The 17,791-nt window shown below is 48.8% G+C and overlaps 1 protein-coding gene across 4 annotated transcripts in view; it reads left to right on the plus strand.

Moving 5' to 3' along the window:
• Window positions 1-252: 252 nt before the first annotated feature.
• Window positions 253-17,791, plus strand: part of NMT2 (N-myristoyltransferase 2) — a 35,800-nt gene continuing 18,261 nt past the window's right edge. For 2 of the 4 annotated variants that reach the window (XM_028749958.2, XM_028749959.2), the window contains exons 1-2: window positions 253-410; window positions 16,087-16,222. In XM_028749958.2, coding sequence (XP_028605791.1) covers window positions 301-410; window positions 16,087-16,222 — 246 coding nt within the window. In that variant the 5' untranslated portion in view covers window positions 253-300. The remainder of the gene's footprint in view (window positions 411-16,086; window positions 16,223-17,791) is intronic. The other 2 variants (XM_028749960.2, XM_077936897.1) reach the window with 1 other exon arrangement.

The raw sequence follows: 17,791 nt of genomic DNA on the forward strand, positions 1-17,791 counted from the left end.
GTCGCTTGCGCTCGAGCCAGCCTTGCAATCCTGAGCCCGGGGGATGGAGAGCAGGGAGCGCCTCCCCCGCGTTTCACCTGGCCAGCTGGGGCGGCCGCCCGGCGAGGGGGCGTCTCGCTCCCCGGGCTGCGTCTGGCGACGAGCGAAGGCGGAGCAGCGACGGGGGGAGGCCCGCAGCTAGGGGGAGCTCCTCCGGCCGCCGCCGCCGCCGCCGCCTTGCGCGCCCAAGCTGGTTGCCTTTCATAGGCTTGTGCCGGCGAGTCCCTCCTCCCTCCCTCCCCCCCCCACCTTCCCCCCGTGATGGCGGAGGACAGCGAGTCCGCCGCCAGCCAGCAGAGCCTCGAGCTGGACGACCAGGACACCTGCGGCATCGACGGCGACAATGAAGAGGAGACGGAGCACTCCAAAGGGTAGGGACGCCACCCTCCTCCGCCCAGCCCGGCGCAGCGGCGCTCGCCTCGCCTGCAGCCCGGCGCCGGAGCCCGGGTGGGCCCGGCCTGGCGGGTGGGTGGGTGGGCGGCCAGCTCCGCCGACGGCTCCCTGCGGCATTGGCGGCGCGCGGCGTGGCCCGGGGAAGGCGGCGGCGGCGGCGGCCCAGGCGGGAGGCAGCGCGCAGGCCACGCGGGTGCAAGCGGCCGCCTCGGGCTCGGCCGCCGCTTTTGTGTGAGGTGGGAAGGCAGAGCGAGCCGCTCCCCTGCGCGCCTTGGGCGGGCGGAGGGGCGCGGGGCCCAGCGGCGGCTTCTGCTGCTCTTGCTGCAGCTGCCGGGTGGCCGCGGAGGAGGCAGTGTGCCAGCCGGGGTCCCTCCACGCGGAGCCGACGCCTCCCTCGCCCGGCCCTCGGCCTGGCATTTGCTGCAGCTGGCGAGCAAGGGAGTCTGCTTAGGAAGGTGGCCTGGCCGCCCTCTGCACTCGCCGCCGCCGCAGCTGCCCCCCTTCCGCGGTTGCCTCTTTCTCTCCCCCCACCTTCCCGCGTGCTTCCTTTGTGGACAGTCTCTCGTGTTTTGCAGCCGTTTGTCTGCCGTCAACGTCCCTTAGTGCAGATCGAGTTGGCCCTGGACGCCTTTTATAACACACACGTACATACACACAGAGCTAAATCCGGCTGCAAGGATATGGCCCCTCGCTTGCGCCCCGCACCCCGGGAGAGGGAAGGGCTGTTTGCACCGCTAAAGTGTCTGGGAGTGGTACCAGCCTCTGATGGATTGATGCAGAACCCAGGGATGTGGTCCACCCCATCACCCCCATGGAAATTAGGTTGCAGTGGGTTATCTGTAGCCCTGCTGACATCCCCCATCCCTCAAAGTCTTTCTTGCAGGTAAAGCAAAGGGTGTGTGACTTTTCTAGCCAGAAAAAAACCCTGTAATCTATAATATATAGGGTTTGGAGGAGGAAACTTGTATCAAAGAGTTTTATGCAGTGTGTGGTTGGTTCTGAAAGCCGCAGCTCAGCTCTGATGCAGGTAGAGGTAAAAGCCGTTAAACACATTGAGCATGCACAGAGTGCTTTTTAATATTATGGTTGATTCATCAATCAAGCCCTCATTTAAGTTAAAAGGGCTCAGAGGGCCGAACTTGCAGTCAGGTGTAAGGCACCCAGGGAGATTTCTGCTTCAGTGATATTTTCTTTTTGCAAATGTACCTGCTATGCATACGTATACTGTACAGCAAGCGGAGTGTCCGGTTCCAGCTGGGAAAATCAATGAGGGGAAAGTAGTTGTTTTCCCAGGTTGATAACTACCTATCATAGGAAATGTGTTGGGTGCTAACTGACTGATTCACTTGTGTCGCTGTGCAGACTCTCCTGAATCTGATAGACAGACTTAGGATGCAATCCTTCCTTCCAGGTATGCAGGTTGGGAGAGGTTAGGATGTGCAATATAATCTTGTCCCATCTCCTCCTACCACTGGCTGAACTTAAGCTGGCATAAATAACTTTTCCTGATGTTTCTGCTTAGGCTGGCTGAGGGACCGCTCATGGAAGTTAAGCCAGTGGAAGCTGCACAGGTCCAGGACCAAAAAGGGGCATTTAAAGGGTATGGAAGGGGCATGTTGGAGATACATAGAAGGATAAACAAAGTTACGCTGCCTTCTAACTTCCTCTGTTCCCTGGTCTCGCTCACAGAGCATAGCGTAACTTGCACTACTGAAAATGCAGGTTTCACTAAATTCAGCACCTAGGAGGTCTTTGAAAGGGCAGAAAACACAGTTAGGGTGCAGCTTATCTTCTGTACAGAGGATATACCACATATCTGCCTGTTTAGGATTGATCTGTTAGATGAAGAAGGAGCTGTGTCTTTAGATCATGGGTGAGCCAGACCCTGACCTTCATGATCAAACCTTTTGAGCCTGGGCAAAGGAAATTAGGCTATGCTGGCAAAGTCACAGGGATCTGCAGGCGTTCCTGGTCAGCTCATTGGCGCTGCTTTCAAACTGTGTGCAAAGGTCGGTTTGCAGGCACTGCCAGTGAGCTGTTTGGTGGCACCTGCATACATGATGCTAGGCGTCGGGCAGATAGGTATGGCTGGTGCATCTTCTTATGTTCTGAAATTGGTGCCACAAGAAGCAACAACTAAAGCGGAAGTGGGGGAGCTTCTGGTCCACATGCCAAATTAGGATTCTTGCTGTGTCTAATTTGGCTTGCTGGATCAGACCAGTGGTCCTCTTTTCACAGTGGCCAGCCTGATAGATGCCTGTACAAAATCTGCAAGCAGGACAAGAACACTCTCCCCTCCTGCAGTTTCCAGCATCTGGTGTTCAGAAGCAGACTACCTCTGGCCATAGAGGGCAGACCATGGCCTCCGTCATGCCTAGTTGCCATTGATCCTCCATAAATTTGTCTGAGCTTACAAAGCCATCCTATTGTGTGGCCATCACTGCATCTTGTGGTATTGACATTAGAACATGGGAAGGTGCCCCGTACCTTGGTTCATATTAGCTTAGGATTTCCAAAAGTAACAAACAGTGACTATTTAGCGCAGGTATGAGGAACCTCAGACTGGGGGCCAGAACTCACTCTGTGGCCCTCAGGACACTCCCCAGGCCACACAGCCTCTCTGGCCACACCCCTCACCAGTCCTGATTTGTGCTGTCCTTGATTGTGGCTTTTTTTTTTTGCCTGGCTGATGCGTTGTGTTCTTATTTTGTATTTTTCTGTTGTCAACCGCTCAGGAGGTGTCTTCAGATGAAGGAAGGTATAATAATAATAATAATAATAATAATATGTCCTTGCTAATGTTTCCTGCTGTCTGGATGAATAGAGAGAGCTGTGTGAATGTGCAGAAACTTGCCCACTGAAAAAGGTCCCCCACCTCTGCTCTAGGGTTTTACACAGGAGTCTTTTTCAGCTGTGTTTGGAGAAGGCGGGGACTGAACTTGGCAGCATGTGCCCAACCACTGGACCCAGTGTATAATGGGAAACACCTCATTTCAGTTTGACTTCATCAGGGGAAAGCCCTTTTGCAACCCAAAACTATTTAACCCTGTATCTCGCAAATGGGAAGTATGATTCATGGGCTTTAAGGAAAGTCACTTCTTACACTTTCCCCTTCTTTTTCTCAAATATGTTGGTTTCTTTTTATTTATTTATTTATTTATTTATTTATTTATTTATTCATTTATTCATTCATTCATTTATTTTTAAAGCTTCTAGTGTTTGAAAGAGAGGCATTCAGATTTTCCTAACTCAGATAAATTGTCTAAAATTAAAGGCAAGTACACAAATAAACCCGGAGGGCTGGAAAACAAGATTGTCTTGTTGCTCAGCAGACGTAAAATGTTTGCCAAGGGAATAAATGTGCTGTTGAAAGAAGAAGTTAAGTTGTGGCAGAAGCAAAGGTATTAGATGATGCTTAGAGGTGTATTGAATCATCTTAGCAGGTGCCTTCTGAGTCCTTCTGGGCAATGCATAGATTATACAAGACAAACTTGGGGTTTGCCCACTGAGTAGACACTTGGTGACCTACAGATCTAGTACACCCTGATTCCAAGTATGTTTGTCACGCTCAATTCCAAGTATGTTTGTCACGCTCAATTCCAAGTATGTTTGTCATTTATTGCTAAAATGTCCTGGGTGTATTTTCCCACACAACTGTCTCCCCATCCACTTTAAGATCTGTCAGCAAAGTCCTGCTTCAGATAATACCATCTTCTGTGGATGTTAATATCAGCATCTACTTGGAGCAGGGCCTTTTCAGTATCTGCCCCCAAACTGTGGAATGCTTTGCTTCAGGGAGGTGCATTTGGCCCCTTAACATCTGGCAACGGAGGAATATTTTTGCTCCACAAGCACTTTGGTAGCAAGGCCTCTGTTAATTGGAAGTGATATCCTGGGACGGTGAGGAAACCTCTGGCTCGTGGGTCTCATTACGGCTTCTAGTCCTCCCCATTTTGGCCAAGCCACAACCCCCTGCCAGTCACTGGACATCATGACATTGGACGTTGCCAGGTCAAAAGGTAGCTGGACTGACCAGCTGGACTTCAGAAGCATGGCACACCTGGCTTCTGTGGAGAGGCAGATTTGAGAATTGATGGATTCTGTGGCTATTTGTCTTCCTTTTTTTTTTATCTTGCTTGTTTGGTTTTGGTTCTGTTTTAAGATTGCCTCTTGGCATCAGTAATGCCTGTTTTGTTTTTATTCTTTAAACAGCTTTGGGGATTAGATAGAACTGTTGTGAATTTAGTTAAATAAATAAAACTGTAATGGATGATGATTCCCCTAGGCTCCTTATTCATTTTGGTTAAAGGATTTCTGAAGCTCACTGGTGTCTTGAAAGCCTGGGACCTGCTAGGTATCCACTGTCTTTGCAAACATTTTACAAGTATGCTGTGTGTATCCTCTTTAAAGGGTAATTTCAGCTCTCCATAGACTCCAGCTGTATCATTCAATTTGCACTATGCTGCTGAGATAACAAGAACTAATTAGAGCAGGGGTAGGCAACCTAAGGCCCATGGGCCAAACATCTCTTCAAAGTTTTCCCCAGCTTTTCTGTTCATGGAATCTTCTCTGCTTTGCTTCGCAATTTTCTTGAAATGCAGTTGCTTAAACTGAATGCCCCTCCTTTGTGCTAAATCAGCTGAAATGCACAAGGCCCCTGGGTCAGCGGAAGTCCATCCAAATAAGGAACTGGATGGGCTTGGGATCCTGAGGTTACACCACCAGTGCCTGACATCTACATGAAGCTGCCTTATACAGAGTCAGGCCATAAATCCACTTAGCTGAATATTGACTGCTGCCAGAGGGAACAGTACTTTTAAATCAAGATGTAGAGAACTAAATCCAGTAACTTCTAGATGTGAAACGTGTGCTGTAATACTGAGGTAAAGGGCCATTAGGTCCAGTCGTGGCCAACTCTGGGGTTGCGATGCTCATCTCGCTTTATTGGCCGAGGGAGAAGGCGTACAACATGACTAAGCCGCTTCTGGCGAACCAGAGCAGCGCATGGAAATGCCGTTCACCTTCCCGCCAGAGCGGTACCTATTTATCTACTTGCACTTTTTTGGCATGCTTTCGAAGTGCTAGGTTGGCAGGAGCAGGGACCGAGCTCACCCAGTCACGGGGATTCAAACCGCCGACCTTCTGATCGGCAAGTCCTAGGCTCTGTGGTTTAGCCCACAGCGCCACCCACGTATGACACTCTAAAAAGGCCCCACTCAAAGGCTTCTTCTTGTAATCAAAGTATTTGGCTTAATATTTCCCATAAGGCTGTTCTCCCTGTGTGTAGATGACCGCACAGCTTATTGAACTAAGGTTTCTAAGGGTGTAATTCAGATAAAGGAGCCGAATGCCAGTAGTAAGAGAGCCAGGCAGTCTAGACCTGAGGAGGCTTGTAAATAGCCCAGCGGCGTAGTGTGGGTTGTCAGCACCCGGGGCAAGGCAAGTAATTTGCGCCCCCTAACCCGTGGATTTGCGCCCCCTAACCTGTGGATTTGTGCCCCCTAACCCGTGGATTTGCCCTAACCCCAGATGTTGCGCCCGGTGCGGCCGGCCCCCCCTGCACCCCCCACGCTACGCCACTGAAATAGCCACTAGCTTGGTTGTTGGTGGTAAGGAAAAATTGCTTTCAGGTGATCAGTCAACAACCCGTGGAAGCATACGGACATTTGAACTATGTTTCTTTTGGACCACTAATGACAGTATTCCAAAATCCATATTAGGACAATGTCTTCATTAGGTCGACCGAAACATTACAAAATGGTGTGCGAGCTTTCATGTTCACCAGGCGAGATGGTATACGATTGTGGGGGGAGTTGGCTGATGCAGGAGCTGTGGGTAGAATCTGCATTTAGTCACAGTCTTAAGATGGAATGTGGGAGGAGGTAGCAGACATTCAGAAGAGGCTCTTGTTTGGTGCGTTACAGGTTTCGAGTTGTATTGGGAAGAAACATACAATAGTTAATGTCCCAGTTCTGAAAATACAAAATCCAGCTGTTACCTAGATTTGTCTCCATCCTTAGGCAATACACATAGGCCCTTGACAGATGGAAGGCAGCAAAAATAGGCAACTTTTCACATCAACAAAACTGCAGATCAGTTTCGCTAGGTGAAAAATAATTTATAAAAGCCAAGTTAGGTTGCTTTACCTAATAATTGGAGGGAACATTCCCTCAGAGAATAATGTCCCATCTTCCTTTTAAAAAAAATGTGTATGTATGTGTGGTGGGATGATGAGCTGCTTGTGCGTAAAATGCAAGTCCCTCAGAGTTTGATCAGGTTTTCAAACCTCTGCCTGTGACGGAGCCCCTCCGGCATGGCTGCGTCAATCGCTAGTAGAATCCGAAAGTGGTTGCTTTCGGAAACGTTTCCAACATAAAAGCTCTTTCACGGAAACACGTCTTCTGGACTCTCTGCGTGACAGTTTCCGGCGAGGCGTGGGTGTCCCTATAGGAGGTCCTGAGACCTCTCCACTGTTTTCGCTGGAAACGTCTCTGAGCCACCCCTCCGACTCACTTTCCCTGGAAGTTCCTGCTCGCCCCCTACTGGTTCCCTCTTCAGCTGCTCCGTCTCTTTCAACCTGAGGGAGCCTTTGCACCTCCTGTCCTTCCGATGGCAGTTCCCTGACATCCACCTCCCCTCCAGGGCCCCCTTCACCCCCTCCCGTCTCCTCCCCTCCGGGCTGGGAGGAAGTAAAACCCCTGAAAGAACCTTCCTCATCGTCCGAAGTTTCGAACACTTCCCTCCACCTGCTACTGTCCCTCGTCTCTCGATACTCCTCGTCTTCGGAGTCTATTCCCTCTTCCAACTCCGACTCCGTGAATCCTTCCATTTCCTGTTCCTCGTCGGTGGTGCCGAAGTACTCCCTCCTAAACCTTTCTACCGGCTGTGGTTTCCTAGGGAATCTTTGGTGGAACGTTTCTGTTAAAACCTCGTCATTGACCTCCCCTGCAGTCACCCAGGTGTTTTCTGACTCCGGTTCCCCTTCCCACGCCACCAAATACTCTACCTGATTTCCCTTCCACCTGGAATCGAGGATTTCCGCTACATGGTTGCTGCGTTCCCTCTCTTCCAAGGCTGGTCCCCTGACGTGCTCCCCTTCACGTCCCCCCCTGTATGGTGACAGTAACGACCTGTGGAACACTGGGTGCAATTTCATGTGGTTGGGTAACCGGAGTTTGAAAGCCACCGGGTTGACCTGCTGAATGACCTCAAAGGGTCCCAATCTTCTGGGCCTCAATTTCTTACAACCCCCTTTGAACGGCAACCCTTGGGTTGACAGCCACACTTGATCCCCCACCCTTATGGTTTCACCTTCCCTTCTGTTCTTGTCTGCCTGCTTCTTATATTGTGCCTTGGCCCTTTCTAAGTTGAGCTGGAGCTGATGATGGATCGCTTCCATCTCTTCTACAAAATGTTCAGCCGCTGGAACGCTCCATCTCTCCCCTCCCTCCCCTGGAAATGCCCTGGGGTGACACCCGTAATTAGCCAAAAAGGGGCTCATCCCTGTGGACACATTCTCCGCATTATTGTAGGCAAATTCTGCCAGCGCCAACTTTTCGACCCAATCGTTCTCTCTGTCATTGACATAACACCTCAGATATTGTTGAAGAATGCCATTTGCTCTTTCCGCCTGCCCGTTGGTTTCAGGGTGCCGGGCCGTTGAAAAATTGACTTCCACGTGCAGCAAGCTCATGAGCTTCCTCCAGAACCTGGAAGTAAATTGTTTGCCGCGGTCTGAGATCACCCTCAAGGGAGCCCCGTGCAACCTAAAGATGTGTTCTACAAACAACTTCGCTGTTTCTTCCGCTGTGACTGCATGTGAGCATGCTACAAAGTGGCACATCTTTGTTAACAGGTCTACTACTACCATGATGGCTGTCTTCCCCTTGGACTTCGGCAGATCCGTCATAAAATCTATTGATACCGCCTCCCAAGGCCGTTCTGGTGTGGGTAATGGTTCTAATAACCCTGCCGGCGCCCGTCTTTCCCCTTTGGCTCGCTGACATTGGTCACACCCTCTTACATACTCCCTTACATCTTCCCTCACCTTGGGCCACCAGAATTCCCTGGTAACCAACCACATGGTCTTGTGTTGCCCAAAATGTCCCGCCGTGGGGCTATCGTGCAACTGCTTGAGTACTCTCCCCCTCAATTCACCTTCGGGTATATACAGTGCCCCTTTGTAATACAATGCCCCATTTCTTTCCTCAAAACCTTCGGGGCTCTCGCCCTCCCCCCTGAGTCCTCTGAGCTTATCCTGGGCATATTCATCATTTTCCGTTTCCTCTACCAGTTCTCGTTGCCCCACCAGCGCCGCCCCACCCACCCAGCGGTCCTCAGGGATGACATGTCTCTCTTCAATCGCCCCCTCCCCCTCCCAATACTCTGGTTTGCGTGAGAGAGCGTCCGCCCTGACGTTTTCTGGACCTGGCACATAACAAATTTCAAAGTTGAATTTAGAGAATTCCTGTGCCCATCTCACTTGTCGTTGGTTGAGCACTCGAGCTGTTCTCCAATACTCTAAATTCTTGTGGTCGGTGCACACTTGCACCTTGTGTTGTGCCCCAATTAATAAATGTCTCCACCTCCGGAACGCTTCGTGAATGGCAAGTAGTTCCCTGTCATACACCGTGTAGTTCCTCTCGGATTTATTCAGCTTCCGCGAGAAGAAGGCACACGGTCTCCACTCTGACATACTCCTCCCCGGTTGAAGAAGTACCGCCCCTACCGCCCGGTCGGACGCATCGGTTTCCACTCTCATGGGTTTTCGTAAATCCACATGCAGAAGTTGTTCTTCCGAGGCGAAAGCCCTTTTCAGTTCTTCAAATGCTCGCTCCGCCTCCGCCGTCCAAACAAATTTCTTCTTGCTGCTGAGGCAGTCGGTGATGGGCGCCGTCAAGTGGGCAAAGTTCTTGATGAACTTCCGATAAAAGTTCCCAAACCCCAAGAATCTTTGCACATCCTTCTTGGTCTTCGGTGTCTTCCATTCCAGTACCGCTTGGACCTTGCCTGGATCCATGGCCAATCCCTTGTCTGACAAGCGGTACCCCAGGAATTCCACCTCCTTGGTATGAAACTGGCACTTCTCCAGTTTCACCCACAGCTGGTTGGCTTGCAGCCTGCCCAACACTTCTCGAACGTCCCTCACATGCTGCTCCTCATCCTCCGAATACACCAACACGTCGTCTAAAAAGGCCACACAGTTCTTGTAGAGCAAAGGCCCCAGAACGTGGTTAATAAACGCTTGAAAGCACGCGGAGCCTCCTTGTAGACCGAAGGGCATAACGAGGTATTCAAAGGCTCCCAAAGGGGTGAACATGGTGGTCTTCCATTCATCTCCCTTCCTTATGCGTATCAGATTGTACGCCCCCCGCAGGTCCAGCTTTGTAAAAATCTTTCCCTTCCTTACCCTGGTCAAAATGTCATCAATTCGGGGCATAGGGAAAGCCAGGGGTTCCGACACTGCATTCAAGGCCCTGAAGTCACACACAAGTCTCGGCTTATCTGTGTTTTTTTTGTCCACAAAAAACACTGGGCTGCCCCCCACCGCTCGGGACTCTCTGATGAAACCTCGCTTCAGGTTTTTGTCAATGAACTCCCTCAGCTCCTGCATCTCCCTGTCGGACATGGCGTACAGCTTGCCCACTGGGAGTTGGGCCCCAGGGAGTAGGTTGATTTGACAGTCAAAGGGTCTATGCGGCGGCAGTTTGTCTGCTTCCCTTTCGCTGAATACGTTGCTCAGATCTGCGTATTGCGGGGGCACCTTCCCTCTGCCCATTACTTCCATCCCGGCTAGGGTGACTCTGTCTCCGCCCTGAACCTTCCCCTGCTTGCAGTGTTCTAGGCAATGCGCTGACCCAAAGGAGACCACCCTCTGATGCCAGCCCACTAGCGGATCGTGTAGCGCCAGCCAGCTCATCCCTAAGATGATGGGAGCTCCTCCCAAGGTGGCCACATTAAACGCTATCCGTTCGGTGTGCCTTGCCACCCTCATTATCATCGGGACAGTCTGTTGGCTAACTTCTCCTCCCAACAGCTCTCTGCCATCAATCGTGGTCACCTGCAAGGGATTACTTAAAGGGATGGTCTGTATCTGGTGCTCAGCTGCAAACTCCTTACTCATAAAATTACAGGAGCTGCCTGAATCCAAAAGCGCCTTGACCTGTAGGGGGTGTCCATTTGGCAGCTCTAGTGACACTTCTATCACTAAAGCAGGTCTGGGTGGTTCTGGCGTGGGCACTTTCACTGCTCTTTGGCCTGGCTGCTGTGCCCCAACGGTGGCAGCCAGGCGTTGGCTTTTACTTGCTCCTTGTTTTCCTCCTCCCTTTCCCCCACAGCTCCTGCCATCCCTTGCCATTCCTTTCTTTGTGGGCAGACTCTGGCAAAGTGCCCTGGCTGTTGGCAGAGATAACATTTCTTGGCGCTCTTTCCCTCCTTCTTCCGCCCTTCACTGGGATTTGAAACTGCGCGCGCCCGCGCTGTTCCAACTTCCATCGGCTCTGCCGGCGGGAAAGGTGGCTCTGGAATGTCCGGAATGCGCAGTTCCCTCCAACGTTCTCCTTTCCCTTCCCGCCTTTCCAAAGCTCTCGCTTCCTGGCGCGCTCCTATGGCCAGCGCGGATTTGGTCAGCTGGTCCATAGACTCCGCCCTTGGCCCCCGGGAAAGTTCATCTTTAACGGCCGAAGAAAGCCCCTCTTCAAAAAGCATTTGGATGGGTTCCGCCGATAGGTCCCACCCCAATTTATGAATCAGCATAGTAAACTCAGTCCAGTACTCACGGACAGATCGGCTCCCCTGTTTGCAAGCCATTAACTGCCTTCGTACCACCCCCTGCTCAATGTCACTGGAAAACATCAGGTCCATGGCACGAAAAAACTTCCTCGTGTCCTTTAGTATCTCATTATTCACTGCCATCAGGGGTCGAACCCAATCCTTCGCCCCCCCTTCGAGATGGCCAATTACAAAAGCCACTCGCGATTCCTCGTCGGGGAAGTCATCATACTGCAGGTTGAGAGCGTATTGCATCTCAGTTCTAAAGGCATGATAGTTTCTGGGATCTCCCCCGAATTTCTGCACCAATCCTGGCACCTTTCTGGCTATCGAGGTGGTTTTCTCCTTTCCCTTTTCTGCATCCTGAGCCCTCCTCTCCTCAAGCCTCGCCGTTTGCATGGCCAGCTGGATCTCCAACGCCCTGTACCTTTCTTCCAGGCTTGGACCTCCTCCAGCTGCTCCTGCTCCTCCGGTTCCGGCTGGGTCGCTCATGATGCCGCTGCTTGCACAAGCTGGCTTTCAGCGACTTTCGGATTGCTGTGGTGGGATGATGAGCTGCTTGTGCGTAAAATGCAAGTCCCTCAGAGTTTGATCAGGTTTTCAAACCTCTGCCTGTGACGGAGCCCCTCCGGCATGGCTGCGTCAATCGCTAGTAGAATCCGAAAGTGGTTGCTTTCGGAAACGTTTCCAACATAAAAGCTCTTTCACGGAAACACGTCTTCTGGACTCTCTGCGTGACAGTTTCCGGCGAGGCGTGGGTGTCCCTATAGGAGGTCCTGAGACCTCTCCACTGTTTTCGCTGGAAACGTCTCTGAGCCACCCCTCCGACTCACTTTCCCTGGAAGTTCCTGCTCGCCCCCTACTGGTTCCCTCTTCAGCTGCTCCGTCTCTTTCAACCTGAGGGAGCCTTTGCACCTCCTGTCCTTCCGATGGCAGTTCCCTGACAGTATGTAAGGGCTTGTAAAAATTCTTGCTTTTTAATTTATTTATAAAGCTCATCTAGGAAGGCTGACTCTACCGTAACTATTGGAGTTGCCTCTGGCTATGTCCCTGCCTCTCTATAGGTCTGCTTTTTAAAAAATCAGCATTAGTTTGGAATTAAATTGCTGCCGGCAGTTTTTCCCCTGGGGTGTTTGAAATAATCGGTTTGCAAAGTTCTGAGGGCCAGACTCATGTCTGTACACCTGATCAGAATTAGGTTGGGTTAAAATACGCTCCCCTCTCTTTTCATTCTTATTAAAAAAAATCCTTCCAGTAGCACCTTAGAGACCAACTAAGTTTGTTACTGGTATGAGCTTTCGTGTGCATGCACACTTCTTCAGATACAATTTTTTAAGGCAGCCTTGTTCACACATCCTAATTTAACGCAAGGGACTATGGCATAGCTGCTGCTTTCTTTTTGTCATTAAGGCAAATCAGGTTTTCAACCCCTGTTTTCCTCTTTGCAAACAGAAGTGCAAAATGTATTGGTTGGAGTGAAAAGTTCACTGCTGAAATGAATGTGCAAGTAGGCTGCAATCAAGAAGTACTTGTGAACACTTTGTCTGCCTTGTAAAGAAGTTGTTAAAAGCTACTAACCTCCCCCCCCCCCAAAAAAAAAACCCAGTTCACTTTGTTTTTGTGCTGGACACAGAGGAGAGACACAGTGTACCATCTTTCCTCTACCAGCCTCCTTACGACTTCGTCTGCAATTCCTTGTCACTTATGGCGACTGCACAAATATTTAAAAACAAATCTGATTCAGGTGTTTTTTTTAAAAAATTGCATTTATATACTCAGGGTGGGTTACATGGGGTTTGGGGCAGTCTCCAACCCAGACCTGCTTAAAGTGCAACACAATTGCATGCTGTTAGGTCAGCCATTGCCAGCCTGATGCTGTCCAGATGTTTTGTACTGCAACTCATCAGCTGCGGCACCAGGTTGGCAAACGTTGTGCTATGCTACTCTCTAGGTCCAGCTCGTATACACACCTGTGCCCAAGGATGAGAATTAGGCAGGTTCATAATCACTGGGCTTAAAAACGACTTGTCACAGTAGGAGTCCATAGCCACTATATGGGCACATGGAATTGATGTTGTAGCTCCTTTGGATCCTGGCTGTTGATTCTGTCACTTCTACAGTATGCATATAGCAAGGTACCTTGTTCCATCAATTGCCTAGTGTTACGGGGCATTGAATCATACCATTCACTTGTTGAAATTTGTTGAGCATAGCGATGCATCCTCAGAAAATAAGCAAATGACAGGAATACATCAGCAATTACTAATGAGGGATGGGATACAGTAAATAAAAGCACAGTGGAATTGATTGCCTCTCGTTCCTCAAAATGCAGAAAAATGTATACCTTGTATGTCATGAAAAGGAACAAATTATTGGGCTGGTTCATATTTAATGCTAACCATGATTTAGTGCTGAGTGAACAAGCAGGCAAAGCAGAAGGGACTATGAGCTTTGCTTATGCATGTAGCATTAAACCATGTTTAGGGACGCAGGTGGCGCTGTGGGTTAAACCACAGAGCCTAGGGCTTGCTGATCAGAAAGTCGGCGGTTCAATTCCCCGCGACGGGGTGAGCTCCCGTTGCTCGGTCCCAGCTTCTGCCAACCTAGCAGTTCGAAAGCATGAATTGCAAGTAGATAAATAGGTACCGCTCGGGCAGGAAGGTAAACGGTGTTTCCGTGCGCTGCTCTGGTTCGCCAAAAGCGGCTTAGTCATGCTGGCTACATGACCCGGAAGCTGTATGCCGGCTCCCTCGGCCAATAAAGCGAGATGAGCGCTGCAACCCCAGAGTCGGCCACGACTGGACAGGGGTCCCTTTACCATTACCTTAGCGATATGCAGTATTCAAAATTAGCCAGGCATATTTTGCACCTGATAAAGGTGCCTGGGTGCCAGGATGGTGCCTGACATCTCCACCATCTGGAGGTACATGCCAGGGGATCATTGGATCTGGACTGCTCTCACACACAAATACCACATCCTGTAGGAATAGGCCAATATATATGTGGACTATCCCTGGATAAAGTGCCTTTTCAGCTTTTAAGTTCTCAAAGCTATTCCCCTAACTTAAGATTGTCATCTGAACTAGCCAGATATTTAACTGAGAATCAATCACAACCAGTCCATCATTTGGAAAATAAGGCTTTAGAGCCGCCTGGCCCCAAAATGACAACTGGACATTCCGTTTTGGTGACTGCAACCTTGGTTTAAGGAGCCATTTGGCGCCTAGCTTATATATCTGAGTTTCTAACACTGGATGCAAGAACTAGCTCATTGTAGGAATATTTTGAGTTGCTGCTGAGGGTTTTTGACATATTAAGTAAGGGTGGATTTGGTGCCCTCCAGATACCGTAGAGATGCAAGTCCCATCAGCGCCAGTCAGCACAGCAGTGGTCTAGGATGGTGGGAGTTTGAGCTCAACAGCATCACAGGCTCTCCATCCTGGTTTTAAGGGGAGGACCATAAAATCAGAATGGGAACCTGTGGCCTCCAGATGTCGTTGGACTCCAGACTCCCTCCATCTCTGACCACCAACATCTCAAGGGCACCACCCTGGCTATATGAAGAGTCAATATGTTTCAAAGGAAACCAAATCACAGCAGAGGATGTTACAGAGAAGACATGACTCAGAGATGGTGGTAGTTATAGTCTGACAACATTGGGAAGGCAACACCGTGATAGAGGATTGCGGGGCAGGGTTAGGTTCCTAGGCTCCATCATAAATTCTTCAAGGAACCAGATAGTAGGCCTACCTAGCTAATGGAAATTTCAGATAAAATGGGCTTACTTTCAAAATGAAATAGGAGGCCTCTATTTCTGCAGGAACCCTAACTGTAGTTCTGTGTTTAGGGTTAGGGAGCACCAGTGGAAATTTTCATCACCACCCACTGCACAAAACAAAACAAAGGAACCTACCCTCAACTTCCCAGAATTTGTTGTGAGGCCATAGCAGTTAAACTGGTAGAAAACCAAAATAGATTTGCTAATAGTGTGTGAGTAATTGGGAAGCATAACAGTAACAGGTATCTTCCAGAAATGTAGAACACAGAAAGCCTTTTGCTGTTAACTATCTGGAAATTTCCTTTTCCAGTTTCCGGTGCCATTTTTTGCATGCACCGATGTGCAGGGAAAGGTTTGCAAGCGAATAATGCTGCTTAAAAGATGTGATCATATCAAATTCCTTGCTGTATTTAGAATCTCCTGCTCTTGTGGTACTGAGCACACAATCCCTTTTGATCTCAAGCTTCAAGGGAGGGGACGACTGCAATATCTCTTTCATTCCATGGTGTGACGCGAACATTTAAATGAAGACATTTCCCCCTAGGTTGACATTTTAAAATTAGGTTATACGCTGATGACCACAAAACAGTTTCGTGATTCTGTGGAGGTGTGGTAAAAATAGTCCTGTGCGGAGCAGACGAGGCTACATAAACTTGATACAGAAAATAATAATATCATAGGTGGCTGTGAGGGATACAGGTATCAGCATTTTTCAAATATCTTTTCTGCTGGATGCTGGGAGTGTATGCAGTGCGATTCAGATAGCCGAGTCTTACATTTTTTTCTTCCCAAAGAACCTCATTCTATTATGTTTCACTACAAAGAAGGTGCTTCCATGTGAGGGTTGCATTTTTTTTGGGGGGGGTGGAATTGTTTTGGGGGCGGAGATGATGTAATTTAGCTCCACTTTTAAATACAGAGACTGCATGAATGCGCCTCTCTTCCAAGGTTTAATTTAATTTTTCATTCTGTAGCAGAATTGGGGAATATTTTTGAATATGACAAAAAGAACCACCCTGAGCTACTTTTGGTACATTTTCGGAGGGGTGCGTGCGTTTTAAAAACAACACCAGGTCATCTTTTCCCAACTCTCAATTTCTTTACAGAAGTCCTGGAGGAGACCTGGGAGCGAAAAAGAAGAAAAAGAAACAGAAGCGAAAAAAGGAAAAGCCAAATTCCGGAGGTACCAAATCAGACTCTGCATCTGACTCCCAGGAGATTAAAATTCAGCAACCTTCAAAAGTGAGAGCCTGGGCTTCATTTTAACTTTGGTAGCATAGTGTGAGAATCGTAATAGGCAGTGCTAGGTGAAGGGTGCGCTGAATGGGCTGCTTGTCACAATTGCAGGTAAACGCAACTGTCCGACAGAAAAAAGCTACTTTAATAGACTTTTCAAGGTCTAAGTGTCAGGTTCTACTATCCTGTTAATCCAAAATTAGAACCTTTCCCTCTCTCTTTTTGGCTCCTAAAATTCATTACCCTTGCTACCAACCATTTCGTAGGACTCCTACCCTGGAAAGGTTCATATGTGCCAAATGTAAGAAATCTTCATTTAAATTTGTTGTTTTATTTTGATGCACTGTAATTACTATTCTATCTTCAAAATGTATTTTAAGTAGTTTTCCAAATTTTGGGAAGTTATTTGCTTGCTTTGCATTTGAATAACTGTTAAGGTATCACAGCCAAATTTTTGCACGGTGGGTCCAAGGTACAGTCTTTTGTCTTATGTTTGGATAGAATTGGATGCCATGCAGAATCACTGATTTGATCCCCCCCCCCCTTTTTTTTAAAGCATCTAACAGTGCAATCCTGTATGCATTTACTCAGAAGTAAGGCTCAATGAGTTCAAAGCGCCTTACTCCTAAGGAAAGTGGATATAAGATTATAACGTCCATTATAGTTGGAGGCCTTCGACACAAATCTGCATTTTATTCAGTTGTCGTTTTGTGTAATTACAGCACAAATTACTTTGAATTACCTGCTTTCTGGTTTTGCCTGGTGTTTGTTCTGCTGCTTCTCTGCATGTATCTCTCGCTGCGTATTTTGGAAAGTTGTTTGCTTGCTTTGCATTTGAATAACTGTTAAGGTATTACAGCCAAATTTTTGCACGATGGGTCCAAGGTGCAGTCTTTTGTCTTATGTTTGTATATAATTGGATGCCATGCAGAACCACCGATGGTGGGCTGAACCTTTGAAAGCTATCTTGGATTTTGACCAGGGATTACGAAAACACTGATATTTTGATTTCTTAGAATTCCTGGCAACACGGGGCATGAGACGGTAGGTGCTTTATAGCACCACTTAGTCATAGTGTTTTCTAGTGAATACCACAGGACAGAGTGACAGAGAGTTCAAATACGAGAACCTCTGTGAACCCATTTCTTAGAACCTCCGTGAACCCATTTCTTTGAGCAACTCTCTGTCTCGCTCGGCGCACCCCACCAGATTGCCTTGAGCATAACAACTGCTAGGTTGTTAAACCTCTTCCCGCAGTGCTGTAGAAATATAATTGCATACCTACCCACACAGAAAGGGCCTGTAGGTTTTTCTGCTAAATCGCAAAGACCAAGTACTACTTTGTATGTCAGCAAAACTCAAGCCTGCCTGTGACCCATTGTGTTCTCCGTAGCGTCGGGTTGAAGTTATTTTTATTCCATTTACAAACGATTGCAGCTTGTCGTAAGTTCTGAGGCTTCAGACTGAAACTGTTTACTGTTGCTGCCTTCTTTTGCTTTATTCTGAGGGCGGCGATTCTAAACCGATTTCCTTGGAAGTAAGTTCCGCCTGAATCTCAAAAGCCTCTTCTCCAAG

The sequence above is a fragment of the Podarcis muralis genome, chromosome 12, assembly GCF_964188315.1.
Source record: "Podarcis muralis chromosome 12, rPodMur119.hap1.1, whole genome shotgun sequence".
Lineage (NCBI taxonomy): Eukaryota > Metazoa > Chordata > Lepidosauria > Squamata > Lacertidae > Podarcis > Podarcis muralis.